The sequence below is a fragment of the Astatotilapia calliptera genome, chromosome 23 (assembly GCF_900246225.1).
Source record: "Astatotilapia calliptera chromosome 23, fAstCal1.2, whole genome shotgun sequence".
Taxonomy (NCBI): domain Eukaryota; kingdom Metazoa; phylum Chordata; class Actinopteri; order Cichliformes; family Cichlidae; genus Astatotilapia; species Astatotilapia calliptera.
Window position 1 is genome coordinate 37,796,662 of NC_039323.1, and position 19,075 is coordinate 37,815,736.

The 19,075-nt window shown below is 41.1% G+C and overlaps 1 protein-coding gene across 15 annotated transcripts in view; it reads right to left on the reverse strand.

The window, feature by feature from the left end:
• Positions 1–4,787: 4,787 nt before the first annotated feature.
• Positions 4,788–19,075, reverse strand: part of mbnl2 (muscleblind-like splicing regulator 2) — a 50,697-nt gene continuing 36,409 nt past the window's right edge. For 5 of the 15 annotated variants that reach the window (XM_026159238.1, XM_026159237.1, XM_026159236.1 and 2 more), the window contains 6 exons: positions 18,835–19,038; positions 16,388–16,648; positions 13,315–13,368; positions 12,727–12,877; positions 11,021–11,056; positions 4,788–5,003 (listed from right to left, as the gene is read on the reverse strand). In XM_026159238.1, coding sequence (XP_026015023.1) covers positions 4,879–5,003; positions 11,021–11,056; positions 12,727–12,877; positions 13,315–13,368; positions 16,388–16,648; positions 18,835–19,038 — 831 coding nt within the window. In that variant the 3' untranslated portion in view covers positions 4,788–4,878. Of the gene's footprint in view, positions 5,004–9,930; positions 10,026–11,020; positions 11,057–12,726; positions 12,878–13,314; positions 13,369–16,387; positions 16,649–18,834; positions 19,039–19,075 lie in introns of all 15 variants that reach the window. The other 10 variants (XM_026159246.1, XM_026159242.1, XM_026159241.1 and 7 more) reach the window with 10 other exon arrangements.

Genomic DNA, 19,075 nt, shown 5'->3' on the forward strand with positions numbered 1-19,075 from the left:
AAATGTATCGTTATTAATTTAGGTTTTTATTGGAAAACTAAGAAATCTCAAAAACTCATGTATCAGATATAATACACTCAGAATTAATGGTTTAACCACTCATGGTTAAGTGTGCCCAGGGAAATATGAGTGGTGCAGGGCGTGGAGGCTCTTTTTTTGTCTTGTATTGCAGGAAAGCACTTTGGCCTGCCAGTCTCTGGAGCCATAGTAGCCCATGTCTGTATATTAGCTTGTGTTTTGGATTTGCTAAAAGAAAAAAACAACCTGCTGCTGGACTGTCAACCAAGCATCAGATATCAATGGGTGTAATAACTGTGTAAAGACGTGGTGCAAGACAGGAACAAATAATCTGGACAGAGGCTGAAATTCAAACAAATTTTGGGGGCATTTTTATGATGATTCTTTTTACTTTCTTTACAGTTAATCTTTGTCACCATGTTTCTGCAATAACCTGTGTTTTTTATTTAATATAGTTTGTGTTAGCTATACCCTCTGTGATTACTTTGTTCTAGTTGTAGTGTAAATATCAAGAGCACTAGAGAAGGGAGGCTGTGTTCGTGTCATTTGTTCAACGAGGACTGCAGCTCATCGTAATGAATTTAAGAAGGCTATTATCTAATTAGTGACACATGATAAGCAGCTGCTGAGAGGCCCGTCCACTGCTGTCATCAAACGGCAGTTAACTACACATTACCATTGTGGTACTAATAACCCCTCATAGCTGCTTTCCCCCTTCAGAAAAGCACTACTCCACTGCAGTAACGGGAAATGGCAGAAAATAAATAATGGAAAAAGCGCTTACTTGTCCTGCTCTTGGGTCCTCTCATTATGTTTTATCAACTCCGGCAAAAACTTCATGCTGCAACTCTCAGATGTTTTAATGCACGCAGCTTTATAATCTCTTTTCATGAGAGCTGATGTTTATTTGCTTTTAAGGCAGTGGGCTTTAGGGACCACCAGGGGCCCTCGAGAGGGCCTCTAATAAAAACTCTGGGTAAAGCAGGATGTTCGGCACTGCAGTAGACAGAGCTACAGTACTGTTACTACTTAGAGCAAACATCTCTGTGGGTTACTGAAGAGAGAGTGTGGCACAAACGAGATCCAAAGCAAAAATCATTACTTTAATTTTCTTTATTTCTTTCTTTCAATAGATTTTACACTATCTTGCTGGAACCAAAGAAACATTTGACTATAGAAACATAAAGTAGCACAAAATATATGCAAAAAAAACCAAAACATTTAAAAATGTTTACACTGAAACTAGAAATCTGACGTGGGTCTTCTTGTCAATTGGTTTTCATGTCTTGACTTTGTTGGTGAGGTACACTGCAACAATGATGACACAGGCAGCCACACTTCTTAACCTTCAGTCTCTGGTATAGTGTCCTCTGCTGGCTAAAGCTGTGAATTGCATGTTCCATTGTAAGGCAATGGGACCCAAACGATTTCACTCACAGATTTGGGAGACAGGAAGTAAAGATCGGTGACTGTTTGCTCTGCTGCAGTCTCCTCTCACTTTTGGCCTTGTGACGCATACGTTAGAACCTTAAAAAAATGATTTCCGATATAAAGATTCATAGTTCAAATGAAACTCTGAAGGGATTTGAGAAGAGAAAGAGAGAGACCCACTTAGGTCTGTTTAATAAATTTCATAAGAGCTCTTTAAAACATAAAACCTTAAGTACGATGGACTCAAGATAAGGCAAAGTGTTTGGATAAGTTGAGTCTGCTCAGTCGGCCAACTGCTCAGAAAGTGCTGTTACCATCAGTCAATCATTGCCAACACAATAAAAAAAAAAAACATTTCAAGAGAAAGTCCATACACAGGGGGCACCAAATAAGGACATTTTGTGTACAGACATTTTTTTTTATTCACTAGAAACATTCAGTACGTTATAATTTAGTAAGAAAAGAAAAGATTGTTTTCTCTCATGCAACGTGTTGAATTGAAGTCATTTACTGGTAATATCTGCCATTTACTGATGAACAGATTTACCCTTGAAGGAAGTGAAAAACAGAACAGATCAATAAACAATATGAAAGTGCAATCCTAAAGACTAGTGATACATAAGCCTCGAATAAAATGTATCTGTGTGGAACCTAGAGGTCCTTTGTCAGGGGGAAAGTTGAACATCTTATTAATTTATAGATTATTTAGTTCTTATATTTATATATATATATATTTTATATATATTTATATGTAATCTATGTAACATCGATGAATTTTATATCTCTAAGTGTTACAGTCACAGCACTATAGAGGCTGTTACTTACTAATGAAAATATTAGGTCACTGTCATAATCTCAGAGAAGAATAAGAAATGTTCATATCTTCTTTACAATCTACCTTGTACAGTGTTCTAGCAAAGAAAAAAAAACAGAAACAAAAACCAACTTAACAATGTCATTTACAAAAATACCCAACTTTAGTAATTGCAACATCTGGTTGCCACTGCAACAAGTTATGTTATGAAATACTATTATACTAGAGTGAAAAGTACATCTTTTTTGAAATTTTCTTTGCTTTTTTTGGTAAAATGTCATCTATACAATAAACATTTTTTTTCCCAACAACACAAGCAACTCTATAACTATGCTCATTACTGCAACACCGTGATCGTTTCTATGGATGAGAAGGCAAGAAAGGTCCAGTAGCTTTCCATCGAGGGGAGGGCTGAGGGCGGGTCGACGTTTAAACCCCTCCCACTCAAGACGTGCGCAACTTCTCATTCGCCGGCCCCCTACGGGTTAGACCTTGAAATGACCAACCGTGCAGAACGTAGCACAGCTCAATAAATTACATTCATTTCAAAATAGAATAGTTTACAACATTGTGTTTTCTTTTTCTGACTAAAATTTTGACCAAGAGTAACATAAGATAAATTACAACAAAATAGAAATTTTTTTTTTTAAACCACCTTCCACAAATATTACACACAGATCAGAACGTGTGTGAGGACATTCAAAGTGAATGAAACTCAAAAAAAAGCATGATTGTGGATTGTCGATGTTAATCAAGCACCATGAAATTACATCCGAATTTTGAAGAATGTCAAATAAAATTTAGTATAATGAGTTAAAACACACCGCTAGTCGTCAAAATACAAAAAAAGAAAAAGAAAAAAATGTTGGTGTAAAATGACCAAAGAACATTTTATGCTCTAAAAAAACAAAAACAAATGATTGTTCCAGGAGGTGGAGGGATTTTTTTTAGAGAGGGGGGGAGGTTCAAACATACTTTGATAGTAGACACAACACAAACTCTTAAATAACTTTGAATACATTTCTAGAACCATGAATATAAACTCTCAAAATAAGAGACACTTTACATACATTACACAGTTTACAATACATGTTTGTCTCACTCACGTTCCTCATGTAAACTATTCAGAACCATGGTAAGAAACAATGGTACACTGTGAAAGTCACCAAACATTCTACAAAGCTATTTTTGATTTGTCGTTTCTTACGTTTCTTTTTCAGTAAAGTCACTTGTGATGTTAATGAGCGCTTAGCTGGAAATCTCCTCCAGGGACGCCAAAAAGTGTGATGTCTTTTCCCCAAAGAGTCCTTGTAGCTCTCGACAGCCCAGTGTGTTGTGTCTGTGACTTTTTAGTGATACACTCTGGATGCAAGTGTTGTTGATGAGTAATTTTTTTAGGCACTTCTACAGTTTTCTAAAATGGAACAGGATTATCGGTGATAGTAGGGTTGGACAGAACAACCGACGGTCACAGATAGCCCTCCAGTTGAAGTTCAAGTCATCTGTTTGCTTGACGAGTGTCGTCGAATGCACCGTTTTTTTTTTGTTTTTGTTTTTTTTAATTGTTTAGTCTTAGCACTTAAATCCTTCACCCTCCTCCAGGTAAAAAGCTCTCCTACCAGGCTTGGTGTCACCATCATGTGCCAGATCCCACTTTAAGTCCCAGTCTGCCGGCAGACCATCAGTCTCTAACACACACGCACACATGCACACGCACGCACACGCACGCACACACACGCACAAGGCTTGGCATGTCTGGAACAAACCCTCGCGCTTTGCTGAGCCCTTGGCACACACCCCAGCCTTCAGGCTTTTTCGGTAATGGCCACGACTATCTTCCGACTTCTCCTGTCACGACTGCATGCACAATCTATCAAAGATCTGAACCCAGCAACGCAACTAAAAAAGATGGCGAGTGGGTCCTATTTGCAGTGTGGGCAATGGCAAAAGAAAAAAAAAAGTGACCTCTTCCAAGCCTCAACTTTGGCAAGATGTTTCCAGAGATGAAAAGTTGGCAGAGGGAAGGGAGGGAGGAGCTTCATCATGGCATCTTAACAGCATCGGGTGGCAGATGAGGGTCGCGCAGGAACCCTCGCAGGGACAATCACACGAAGAGCTCATGAGCCTGGCTGCCCCGAGGACATTCAACTTTTGCAGAGAGAAAAGCAACGACCGCAAGACGAAAAACCCTCGTGAAAGCATCGCGTGCGTAGGTGTGTTGTGCATGGGGTCTCTGTGACTCTTCCTTGTCTTCAACATTAAACACTATACTTTCATATAGTGCAAATCAAACATCTGTGTTTTTCTTGACTAACCAAAGGGATGAATATTGTGCAGGTTGGTTTTTAGAATAAATATGCAAGAAGAGGAGATCCACGGTATTCTGAGAGAACAGTTGTTAAAATGACCTCTATAGTGTGTCTGCTATGTATGTACTATACATAAGAATATTTTTTGATTTTTCATTGTTAATAGTTTTTTTTTCTAGCAATACATACAGTATATATCTTTTTATTTTTTCCTGTGTGTGTGTGTGTGTGTGTGTGTGTGTGTGTGTGTGTGTGTGTGTTACACCGGTACTGCAGTTCTTATGGTTAAATTGAAGTGTTACACTCTTAGCATGCAGGTTGCTGGACCTCTATGGGAGAGGTTAGGTAGTATTTACAGAGGGGATGTTTTGGGTTTCCTAGTGCAGCTTCTTGACACTCCGTTCCCTTCCTGACTCTTACTTCAGGATAATCTGCAAGACAGAGACAGAGAAAGCAACGACAAAGAAAAAAAGAGAGAGAGCGTTTCAGTTTACCTATAAGACAGAAATACAACTTTATCTGCACACACTATTGTGTTTAAAAGCTTTGGAAATTCTTTATAAATCAAAAGACTAGCACTACGCCTAAAAAAAATGTGGCCATGTTTTTGGAAGAAAATCAACTTTGTTTATTTCTAAGATTACATAAAATTGATTAGAAATATTGTAAAACACAATCTTCCTCCTCTCACCCCCAACCTGTCAGACAGCTGACCTGCTCTGAGCCTGTTTCTGCCCGAGGTTTCTTCCTGTTAAAATTGAGTTTTTCTTTCCCACTGTCGCCAAGTGTTTGCTTGTAGGGGTTGTTTGATTGTTAGGGTTTTCTCCCTATTACTGTATAAATACACAGAGCCCCATATCCAGCTACAAGCAACCCTGTATTCAAGTGGAGCATGTTGCTATCTAATGCAAAATGTGCCGAGTAAAGAAGCAATAAATCTGAGCATCACCCTCTGTGGCTTTCTAGCATTCCTAACAACAAACCTAATAAGACACTTAAATCCCCATCACCTAGTCAAACATTTTAAAGAAGCTAACAAAGAAAAAGTGGTTAAAGCTAAAGCTGTTCGGAGTTTCGAGCTAGCCACAAGCCAGCAGCCTCGGTATGAGCAAAGGATCAAAGCAGATAAGTGGAAAAATATGAAGATGAGTGAAAAACAGAAAAGTGTCGACGTCCTGTTACTTAGCAGCTTTTAACACACTGAAAAATGTAGTACCTGAACTTTATTTTCTTCGATAATTCTGCTGCACCTGCTTTTGTTTTTGTATAAGTATCGTACATCAGATAAATATGTGTGTAAAACTCATTTTCAGCGTTTTCTCCCTTCCAGGAGAAAAGCACTTCATTTTCGTTAGTTTCACACAGAGAAGGCTATTTAATTGTAAAGTCTAACAACTAATTTATTATGAAAATAATATTCTGCATTGAAGCGAAGTTGATTTTTGTTTGAATGTGTTGTCATTGACGTTGTTGGAATCCTTAAAAAATAGCAATTGGTGCATCTCTAATCATTTTATTTTGGTTCTAATAAATGACAGCTGTTCGAGCTGAAGATTTCATACAGCACCTGCTGCCTGCGGGCCCTTGCTGTTACCACAACAGATAGAAAAGGTCCTCAACTGGCATCTTCATTAAATGGTACTGGTAAATGGTACCTGCTACATCCAGATTATTCAGCTGTTACTGGCATATCTTTATTGAGCTTCAGAAAAAAAGCTCATTTTTTAAAGGAGATTTTGAGACTATAGACAAAACCTGCAAAGTCTCAGCTGTGCTTGCATGACACAGTAGTATTTTAATATGATAAACGTGGATGATGTAACATTATGGATCTTTGTTATCTCTGCAAAATTCAGACCTAATAGAAATATGATTCCATTACCCATAAATGCATTTTATATTGTGACATTTATGATCAATTTAATGTCAAATATAAATCTAGATCTGGATCAAATCTGCCTTTTGTCTGATTAAACAAAGTCCTTGTTAGTCTGACAGTTTCTAAAGCCTCCTTTACAATAATGCAATAACTATAACAATATATTTTTTTTAATTTTAAAAAACAGCCAGGTGTGGAGGTGTTGAAGTAGGAACAACTCAAACTTATCTCAGGGTGTTATTTGCACTGTTTCAAATCATTAGCTGAGCTGGTTAGCGTTAAATTAGTACAGCTGCTTTACAGCTCCTCATATGTGCTCAAGAGGAGGCTGTGACGAACTGTGAAACTTTTCCTTTTAGATTCAGTCCATGTGGCATATTGTGCATAATCATTTCTCTGAAGCAGACTGGCACCAAAGCAACAGGTAGGAGGTGTTTACCACAACAACAATGCGTGAGAAAGGTCAGATGAGCACAGATAAGTATTTGCCAGTGAATAATACATATCTGTCTTACTGATGAGCTGTGGCAACATCACCAGCTTGGTGTTTCATGCAGATAAGAACCAAGCTTCTAACTATTTGCAAATAGCATTTAACCCTCGTCTGGTAACCTCGGTTTGTATTCTCTCTTTAAGAGATTAAGCCTAAACCGCCACACAACAAAGAGAAAGCGAGACAGTGTGAGACTGTCTATAAGGGGGGGCTGACAGGTAGGAGAGATGCTGGCTGCCATCATGTGGGCGCCACTGGCAGCAAGCCAACGCAGAACAAAGCCACATGACGCTTGTTAATAGACAATGGACGGCCAGCAAAGGACAGAAGCCGCTGGTCACACCACACATCACAGGAGGTCACCACAGTGGGAGAGAGCGTGTGATGTGCACAGGTCGAGAGAGAAGGCAGTGCAGTGTGGAAATTAGGGGAAAAAATTTGGGCTGCCAGATGGGTGGGATTTAACAGATAGGACGCTACAAACTAATGCCAAGAACTGTTTGCAGGTCCTGTTTGCCTTTGATTTGGTGCAGTGATACCAGCAGCGTGTTTCAGCCCAGAACGAGTCAGAGAGACAGCAGACGAAGATGACGTGCTGCAAAATCACAGCGGACATTTCAACTGCTGTACTTCCTTTTTTACGCGTTAATATCAGCTAATTATAAGAACTGCACGGTATCACAGTGACCTAGTTTGCAAATTTCATAAGATGAAATATTAATTAAGTGATAAGAATTAAAGCAGGTTCCCTCTACAGCAAGGTGAAGCATCCAACTCTTATGCTCCAGCTGAAGAGCTCCTCGACATAACAATGTGAAATTCTACTTGAGCATAATCTTCCCATCAGTCCAGCAGCCAAAGCGATCCCCTCTAGGCTGCAAGTCTGAGTCGACTGCAGCACAGCGACAGCAGAGGGTGCTGCAACTTCACAATCTCCAGTAATATGTAGCACTTCACAACTGGAGACCCCGGCAGCATTAGGACATGCTTAATATGTGCAAGGACATGCAACGATGTGCGTCGCATGAATAGTTCAGAAGGTCATGAATCGACCAGACTCCTGAGGTCTTAACGAGTGTCAGCATCCTGGCGTCACAGGGGTGTGTAATACCCTTTAGACACAGATTTCCTCGGCTGAACACGACGCCCAATTAATTATCGAGTTCGGCTCAAACTGTCTCGGCCCAGGATTTATGTTAAAGAACCAATATAATAATCAAAGCTAAAAAGCTGACGGCAGGCCGCTAGTATCGGGACAAATGCGCCACTGTTTAGGACAGAGTGACGTCGGCAGCCCCGTACCCTCAGAAAATGCCTGGGTGTGTATTCGGAAAAGCCATATGATTTTTATGACTGCACTGAATGCAGCACAGCTGGTGATTACAAGGGCTAACTGTGTCCGAGGCCCTGCTCATACCTGGCATTAGCTGGAGGGATCTTTATATGGGCTGGAGAGGAGGTGAGAGAAAGAGTCGGGTAGGGGGTGGAGTGTAAGTGGGGGGGGGACAGACGGAGACAGAGAGCAAAGGCTGACGTCAGTGTTTCTCCGGCTCCTTGTCCCACATGCATCTTTAAAGAGCAGCTCTGCTTCCTGCTGCTACTGCTGCTGCATGCCAATTACAGGAAGAGTCGGTGACTCACAGGAAGTGCACACGCTGCTGGCCTATGAGGGGCAATAAAGCGCACAAGTGGTGGGACCAGACCCGTGGTTAATGATGGAAAGGGGATCTTGGAGAAAGCATTTATGTTCCTTTTTTTAATTTGAAATGTGAGCAGTCATTTCTTACGGTGAGAGCTCTAATCTTGATGTTAGATATCACTTTTATAGGCATCATGAAAATGTTTAATTTCAAGGAAATGCAAGGGTTTTTTTTCACATTGAGATAGTAAGCAAAAGTACAAAAAAAGAAAAATATGGAGGAGCAGAGTCTGAAAAAGAGGTGGGGAAGGATTATATTGGTCCTTGGTATAGTAGTAGGCACTGCTATTATAATAAGTGAGATAATTTTACGCATTTATTTGCGTCTTTCGTCGTGTTGTCATGTTGAATGTTTTCCTAAATTCAATTAAGACACACATGCCGTGTGGTGGAAATATTTTTCATGTGCTCGCCCGTGTGTCCTCAGCGTACCTCTATACAGAACTACCAGTAAATGATTGCCAGCTGCATGAGGCATTGTGCTGAAATTTCCAGGTTTAAAATGGGGCACACATGCGTCACTCTGGCATTCAAAAAACTGGCCTTGCTTCCCTGGCTCTTGCTTGACACGTGGCAACAGGAGAGCCGCCGATCAGGGGCCATTTTTAGACAGCTTCTGTGATCTTCTTTTTTTTTTTTTCCTGCGTCTCTCACCCTGACAAGTGTAGCCTAGAACTGTTGCCTCACATGATTTATTCTCCCTTTTATCCTGCAACCAGGAAAAGGTAAAAAGGTGAAGCCGAGAGGAGTGGAAAACAGGAATAGATCCAACATAGCTGCTGTTACGAACCGGCTGTTAGGTGCTGCGGAAATCGTCTGTGTGTATTTGCTTGAACGTGTGTGTTTGCAGAGAACACAAGCAGTACAGATGAGGCCCCTACTGCAGATGGAGAGGCTTATTTGACGACAACAACAAGAAAAGTGGAAAATAAAACTAATTTTAAAAAACAAACAAAAAACAAAAAACAAACAGAACATGCAAAAAAAAACAAAAATCAGGAAGTAGTGCAACACAACACAACTACTACTTGCAAATGTGGGAGCTCTGAAGAAGTGCTTATCGGGTTTGCCTAATGCGGGCTGTGATTTATAAGAGGTACACTGCTTTTTGCTTTAAATTGTCTAGAAAACACCCACTCACAGGCTTTCATGCCAGTGTGAGCGTGCTCTGTGCAGGTGCACCGATGGACAGATGGGGATGGGCTAGGTGTGGGTTAAGGTTATCGCAGCCCAGTACTTATTCAGAGCTCCGGGGACTGATGAAAGAAAGCTTTAAAAGGAGCAAACCTGATTGGCTGGTGCTGTTGCTGCGTAGGGGACACTTGTGGCAGGAGTTGTTGCTGCAGAGACAGTAGCAGGCGTAGCACTGTACATCATTGGGACTTTGTTTTGAGGGTGGGAAAGGGAAGAGGGGAGGAAGAGGAGGAATGGGGGTAAGAGGGAAGGAGGTGGTAGCAATGGACAGGTAGGTGGAGCATTATGGTAGTTGTGGTAACAGTTGTGGTGCGTGCGTGCGTGCATGGGTGCGTGCGTGCATGTTGACGGGGTTGTTGTTTATTTTTTGTTGTTGGTGTTGATGGTGGCGGAAGTTACAGAGAGCCAGCAAGCCATCGTTAGGGTTACACCGGCAGATGGCATGCAACCATTCACAATGCAAAGCAAAGGAGGTCAGGAAGAAAGAAAGAAAGGAAAAGAGAGCATGGGAGAAAAAAAAACAAGAGGAGAGAAGCTGATTACAATCACAAGTAAGGAAATTTATGTGGAAAATCAGTTTGCTGTTTTTCCCAGAGAAATTAAAGGGCACAAGACACCAATTAGGATGAATCGATGGCATGGGGATGGGAACTTTTCAATTCGTGTGGGCTGACGAGTCAAACAGCAGAGATGTGGCTGTTAGGGCTTATTTCTAGTCATTAGTTTACCTTGTTGCTAATGTTGGACCTGCTGATGTTATCAGCTGAATTTCTGGTAATTCCCATCCCCTGTTGTGCAGCGACAAATGCTCCGGTTTGTGTGTAATTTCTCTGGGAAACTGATTTAAATTTCCTGATCAACACAGCACAGCAAACAGACAAAACTATCCTACAGCTTAAGAACAGATCAGTCTGCGGCGTCCACGCTAACACTTTAAACATTAGCAAGAGAGTGAGTCAGCGGCGAGACGAGCGCTGAAAAGTCACATCTCTTCCAGGTGAAACAAAACGGGCAGCTTGATAATAACTCACAAGTGTTCGAATCATGTCCTTTTGTCTCACCTGCAAGGGGGGCTGCAGATAGTGCCCACTCATACCCCCCCCCCCACCCCTCCATCCCCCAAAACTCCCACCTAAATCAGACAGTGTGTGTGTGAGAGAGCAAATAGAAGGTCAGAACCTACCAAGACTGCTAGCGGGAGTCATGCACAAGACTGACCCTGTTGTGTTCATGCAGAGAAAGATAAAGAGAGAAAGGGGGGAAACAGAGAGGGAGAGAGAGAGAGAGAGGGAGAGAGAGAGGAGAAAATAAATGGGTTAATCGAGAGGAAGGAGAACAACAAGGTTAGACAAGACACACAGAAAAAAAAACCCAAAGCTGAGGACTTCACTCAGCTCAGTTGCTATTGTTACTGGAGCAATGTCGGCTGATTATGAAAGCAAGCAGAGATGTATTAAGTTGTTGAGTTATTTATTAGTTAGAATACTGTTTATATGCAGCTGCAGCAAAGTTTAACATAAAGCAAACTTAGGTACGGAAAAATCTGGACAAGTTTAGCAAAGTGCAATGCAGCGCTAATGTAAGTCTGTCTGTCCAGTTTTCCATTTTTCAGGGAGTTTTTCCCGAGGTCAGAGGATATTCCTTTTTGGTGACATATTGTATTAATGCGTCATTTCAGGCTGCACAATATTTAAAAAAGACTTGAGCCTGCTCGTATTGTATGTTAGGCTTCTTACAACAACATGCTGTTCTGCATGTTTCTTGTTTTGGAATTTCTGAATAGCTGCACATGATTAAATGATCATATCAAAAAAATAAACAGACAAAGAAATCGCACTTTTTGGTCAAAAAAAAAAGAGGCAAGAATAAAACTGAAGAGGTGTGCCAGACAGCAGCATCATGCAGTATCAGTACAATGATGTGCACAGGCTTCTATCCAGATCAGATGGAGATACGTGGGGTTTTTACTGTACTCAGGTAAGCCTCCATCACATACATATTACAGGCAAACAACTCCTGAGACTTTTCTTTTTATCTTAACTTTGAAGAAACCCCACCTATCTGAAATGTAAAAGGTTATTAAAAAAATGCAACTGTGAGCCAGGCTACGCCCCACACACAGATACACACAGAGGAAGGGATGATGAAGCACCATTAGGAATCCCGTACCAAGGGAAACAAAAAGAGCAGGCAGGTAGTGAGAAGAGCGAGGGATAGGAGTTTTATCCTCATGAGTCATGAGTGTGGCTACAGGCTACCATATTAGCTGCAGTTAACTCATTTAGCAAGTGACTCAAGGGCCCTTCAGGTACTGCTATTTTCTGTGCGAAAAGCAGACAGAGTGTTCATTTGCGGGTAAAAATCACTGAATAAATTTGGTAAAACTGGAATAAAATTATCGCCAAAATAACAATAATCACCATATTTTGTATATTTTAGTATTGCACTTGTGCTGAAACAGTTGGGCTTGTTTTGCTCCTTTGTATGCTTGGGGATTAGACTGGCAGGTGTATCATATTGAGGTGGTAATATATGATAGTTTTCATTGCTCTGATCAAAGCGCGCACTGCCCTTCCACCTGGCAGCAATTATGTGTTTATATTTGCAGGCACTAGATCAAAGTTTTAGGGATGGCGCAGTGAATATTGAAAACACACCCTCACAGCGAAGGCCTTTATTAGCATCACTCAAATAAATCCATGCCAAAAGATGAAAATTAGGCTAAACAGATGTAAACGGTCATTTGAGAATCCCCTCTTTTATGCGTGTGAAGCTCCAAAACAACAACACGTTTGGAGGATAGCTGTGCGTCTGTGTGTGCGTGCGTGCTCCGCATACCTATGAGTGCTTTGCTTCTATCTGCATCTGCGTGCTGCGTGTGTGTCTTACCTGTGGGAAAGAAAGCGGGCTGCTGGAGCTGTGCGTTGGCCAGCGCCTGCTGGTAGTGCAAAACACTGGGGTTGAACAGGGAGCTCGCTCCGTTGCTCTTCTCAAGTGCTGGTCTCTTTGGTAGGGGCTGGAGGACGCCGTGGGGGAACGCCTAGCCACCGACAACACACACACACACACACACAACAGGAGCACAGCAGATTTGAACTGTATACTCACACAAGTCGACACTAACATTTCCTAAATCTGGTATTTGTCTATGCACAGCACAAGAAGGCAAAAATGGAAACTTGCTGTAACTATCACAAGGACAATGAGAAACTACACCGTAGCAGGGCAATCGTCAACAACACATTAAAGAAAGTGCGATAGCTGGAGTTATTTTAACATTACATTGTAGTTGTTCAGTTAACAAATGTACAGTACAATCTAGACTTGCCACTGGTGATCATAAATGATACGTATTTATATCATTAAAGTCTTTTACAGGGTTTCACAAAAAACAAAAGAGCCAAATTAAATTTTGTGAGTGGCTACAGTACAATTAAAGAAGCTACATGCAAAGCAAAAGGTGAAAGGTCAAAGTACCAGGTCTACAGTTGCCTCGAGGGGTCGCTTCATTGCTTTGGCAGTCGACTGAGTCTTTAATTAGCAGGCAGCGAGCACATGATGGCAGTGGGCCAATGGGATTCAAGCGTATTAACATACAGGTAACAGCAAGCAGAGGTGCGTCATGGGGGACAGCATTGCATTGTGGATAGGTGAGAAGGAAAAAAACAAAAACAAAAATAATCTGAATGCAAGTATACCACATACAAAACAATAGGCATGCACATAAACAAAAATTTGTTTTGTTTCGTTTACTTTAAAGAAACATTGCTACTTTTTGAATTAGTACAAAAGCCAAAAAAAAGCATCTACAATTAAACTTTGGTTAAAAAAATAAGCAAGATTCTACAATGTACTCCAAAGCTACCGGGAAAGCATTTAGTAACTAACTACTTCTGAACAGCAAGAACAGAAAAGTAGTACGCTAAACACGACTGGCTCAGACTAGGAATATTGATCTGACACTTGATGTGAGATCTGCGCTGAAGTTCTCAGCAGTGTTCAAAGTAAGACACTACAGACCTACGCACACAACCATTAAGGCGCTCCTGGAGAAAGCTAACCTATTTGATGACGTGAGGTGGTTCGAGGCTGACAAACGTTAAAATGTACACAACAGACTCGGATGTGAGTGAGGTAAAAAAAGACAGCCCTCACAACCAGCAGCAAGAACTGGATACCTTTGTGAAGGCAAATTTAAAAAAACAAAACAAAACAAAAAACTACAAATTAGTACAGTTACTAGCAAAGGCTAACAAAAATAGTTTAACAACCACATCCTTCTCTGTAGCGTCAATTCAACTACAGACACATCCTCAAACTAAATCTGCGTTGTGAGGGTGTGTGGCGTTGTTAGGTGTGATCAATGAACTCGGGAAGGTGAGGCAACGTTACAGTTTAATAACATAATGTGGAGCTCTGTTTATTAAAATTCCTCTAATCTAACAAAGTAAAAATAAGTCATTTTATATCAATTGTTTTTGTGCTAACTTCTTAAAAAACATCCTGATATTTGATGTCACTGCTGAGAGGGGGAAAAAAAGAAAAAAGATGACACGGGTGTGATGAACACAGCACTTAAGGGTCCATGCACAAGCCTATGCTTCATGTATGTGGGTTTTTTAATAGTATGTATGTATGTCCAATTAAACAGCAACAATGCATTGCTGATGCACCACAGAGTTAAACATTGCGGTTAGTTAAAATGAAAGATGCTCTATTAAAGTGACATGAAAAGCAAAGATGACTGCATTCGCCTTTGTAATGAGGAAGAAGATCACAGCATGGCAAGCAACACGTAATGTGGCACAGTAAAACAACATAATCTCAGTGAGAGGACCTTTTTACTGTAACTGCATCAGTTAATGTGTAACCTTATCTACTGTGCGCTTTATCCTATTTGCTTTAGATTTTAAAAAGTGAATTATGGATAATGGTATTACCTATTCACAGCAGTGCAGCAAAACAGGTTTTATGGGTCTCTGCTTCAATAAAAGGACTAAAAGAAAATTGGATTAAAGGTGCTGACTAAACAACTCGTTGTCCTAAGGTTAGCCCTCCTCACCTCTAGTGCAGAATCTGACTGCACAATTTGGGAATTGGGTCATAAAGTTGATAAACTGGGGAGGAAGACGGGAGGAGTATGAGCAAAGGATTGTGAAGAGGATGCATCGGCAATATAAACTCGTGGTACCTTTAAGAAAACAGCGCAGTCAGGTCAACATCAGGTTACAGCGCCTTCGGGTCTCAAGGCCTTTTTTCTTATTTATGGATGCTTCAATTTGCTGTTGCTTGAATGCAGCTGCTAATATGTGCACACGCTAGCCTGCCTTATCATCCACGCTGTGGATCAGTCATGAAGGAAGAAGAAGGAGAGCAAGCAGCAATGGAGCCAGCCAATGAGAGGTGTGTGCGACGCACAAAGCATGCCCATGCCATGGAGGAAAAAAAGTCAGTGAGCACACTGGCGCAGTGCAAGGTGTGCGAGTGCAGTTAGCCACAGGATCATTCAAAAGAAGCCGCTCAGAGGCCGGGGAAAGGCGGGGCACAGCCAAGACATAATGCCAAACTCTTCTCACTGTCTCTCTGGCTGACTTGAATTCTGTCTGCTCCTCACATTGTTGGGGAAGTTTTATTTATTTATTTATTTATATTTGGTCAAAATAAAGGCAGAGGTAGGATGCTGCATCCTCATCCGTCCCAAATTCAATTTGTATTGATCTGCAGAGAACCGCACTTATCATTGAGAGCAGTGGGGTTGGATGAGGGGGTGAGCCAGGATATTGTCTTTGTACGAAACAAGGGCATTGGAAAATAAAAGAGGACTGCAGAGAGATAATAACAGATTGTTCTTGCAGAGTTACACTGATTTGTTTAGGTCTCGCTAAAGCCTTTTTATTCTATACAAAGGCCACTCTTTGGGATGACTATTGTTGGTGAATTGTGCACTGGAGTCCACTAGAAAAAACCCGGCAGAGGTGGGTAGGTTTTGTGCAGTAATAAAGCAGTGCTCCACATTTTATGTTACTGTAGGTGACACGGTCAGCAACATGTGCTTAGGTTTCGTGTACGTCAAGATGATTTGGATTAATGTTTTGCCTTCAGAGGGCCTATGTGTTATGTAGTCTAACTAGTACAAACTTTACTCAGAAGGGTCTCTTGATCTGAAACATTATGTGATTTGTATAAAGGCAGGTAGCACCAGGCACAGCAGTTTTATTACCACCTCCCCTCTGCTATAATAAATTTGATTTCACTGCGATATACTGTATATATTATGTTGTGCTTCTTATGTCTATCCATAAAACTTCCAATCATCATTTATTTGATGCACAAATAATAGAAAAAAGTATAAAAGTTTTCCACAGCCTCAACTCTTAGAAAGTTCCAGGTATGCTGTATATAAGAGCTATAAAACAGCCCATCTAAATGTTACAAGCTCTTCCACTATAAACACTAAACAAGCAGAAACCTTGTGAAACTAGTATGTTTGTGTCTTTCCTGCTCTACTGCTGTGAAGCCACGAGACACAGAAGGTGGGCTGTACTCTCACCATGGCTGCAGCTGTGGCAGCAGCTTGCGCAGCCACAGCTGTCTGGTTGGCCTGGTGTTGGGCGGCCTTAATCTTGGCCTGCAGGTGGGCGGGGGGGTGGAAGTACTTGCACTTCTCGCGAGAGCAGCGACTCTTGATGTAGTCCATGCACACGGTGACCGTGTTGTCGCTGGTGTCGATCATGGGACTGTCGCTCGGGTGGGCGAAACGGCAGTCTGTCTCGCCGCGAGCGCAGTTGCCCCGCTGGAACTCGCGGCAAACCTGGAAGCGGGACAGTCACACGCACACAAGGACACACACGCACACAGACAGACACGCATGGACACGTTCACACAGAGGAAACAAACACACGTAGGAGACAAAACAGTGAATGCTTTAGCTTTCAGTACATGTCAGGAAACAAAACAAGGCTGCTCTCATTGCTTTAGCTAGCAGCGGCTCCTTATATTTCTTGTCATCTTAAAGCAAGATGACTCAAGCAGACATCAAAATCTTGATAAGATTATTAGATTTATCTTTAAGGATTTGAAATTTTGTCATCTGACTGTTTTAACTATGACAAGCCTGAAACATCAGGGATTTTCCAGTCGAGAAAAGCTTCTGACACACCCAAAAGATGTCAAAGCCATTAATGCTGGGCATCATTTACTCAAATATTACCTACATTTCTGTTGATCAGATGATCAAAAACAACAGAATGCATGCATTTCTGTTCAATAAGAGATTGCTCTTTTGCTCTTTTTACATTGCTCTCACTGATAATGCTTACAAGCATAATCATCCTCCAAGTTTAATACTGCATAATAGAGCAAAAAGACTTTTTTTCACACAACGCCTATATGATAACTACAATAACAATTACCAACACATAATGAATTATGGCTGCAGTGGTTCATGTGAGTGTAAGGAGTGTGAGAAGCAGCACAGCGGGTTAATAAATAATATATTACATATATGGGAGAATATTAAAAGCACACTGTGAGATACTGTATAAACATTTGCCATATAGATTTATTCATAGTGATGCGCTTCTCTCCAAAAAGAAGATAACTGCAATAACAATCTTCTCTCAGCGTCCCCCAAAATAAAACGTATATGTGATACACATAATATTAAAAAAGGGAAAAATGAAAAAACATAATTTTGTGTTATTTGTTGTTGTTTTTTTTAAATAAGGCTATTAATTAGTTTTGGACACAGTGTGAAAAGGGCTCAACAAAACGTAACAAAACCTAAGTGTGTGTGTTCAACTGTTCAGAGGCTTGGGCGTAATCACAGGAGGGATCTGCTTTTGACTTCCACTCTAGGACTGAGACACACACACATATACAGGCACACACAGACATATACACACACACGTGTGCACGATGGCTTTGTGGGGGAGTATGTAAGTGTCTCAGAGGGATACTGTTTCATTAGAGGCTGCTTCATTCAGTTGCTAAGTGATAGCACTCTGCAGAAAAACACATACAGGCACACACCTACACATCACCTCTAGGTCTTAGGGAGATTATTGTTTATCTTTATAAATATAGCGGGGTAAAAAAACAAAAAAACAAAAAAAACTCCACTGCCTCACAATCACAGAGCTATTCTCATTCAGCGTAGTTTGCCAGGGGGGCAGATGGAGATGGCTGAAGTTGCTGAAAGCGTCCCAGCCGAACTGCGTCTGTCTAGCAAGTAGCAGTTTATCTTGAAAAAATTCCAATTACAAAATCTTCAATAACACCATCTTATTTATTACTTCTACAAGGCATAACAAAATCATACCCCTTAAGTTGTGTTCAAGGACACAGCTGATATAAAGATCTATGAGGAGAGGAGCCTAATACTGATGTTTCCATGAAAAATGATCCCCCCCTGAAAGACAAAGCCTGGATACGTGCTGGTTATAAAACAGCTACCGCAGTTACAAATCTCACAGCCTCTTTTTTTTTTTTTTATAAAAGAAACATGATTTGAGATTTAATTGTTTTGCTCCCACTTAACTTTTTCAGAGCCTGAATTGTTTATTTGGACTCATTCCAAGGCAACTTCAAAGTGTATTTATTCACGTCATTTATAACTTGCTTATAAAACAGAATGCTAAAAACTTGCTTACCCTTTCAGGTCATTATCTAAGGTAAATTATACTACAAGTAGCGCATTTAAAAAAGCTAATTCAAAGTGGAGAGTTTGTATATGGCTGTATTTTCATCGCTGCAAACTCTTGTGGAAATTAAAGGAAGTAGTTTGCATTTTTTACCAGTATAAAGAAAATCTTTGGAGAGAGCAGACATGTTTTTGGAAGTACTGCATCACAGAGGGTCCTGTAAAAGCTCCTGAACTGTAAAGGATACTCATTTATAATCACAGTAAGATGCTACACTAATTACACTTCACAGCCTCAAAGAGTACATTCACTATGATTAAGTGCCATGCAGGAGAATTCTGATTGGATGGGTCACCTCCAGCTTGTCAGTACGCAGAAGTTTCTGGTTGGAGGAAGAGCCAGCGGTCACGGAGACGGGCGGGCTGCCGGGGACGATAACCGGAGTGCTGGGCAGGATGTCTGTTGGCACCAGACCCATGCTGTGGGACATGGGAGTCAGGTAGGGTGTGTAGCTTAAACCTGCGCTGGACCCCAGCCCCTGGCTGACTGGAAACGTCTGCTGCAGATGGAGAGAAACGACATGTTTATGACTGCTC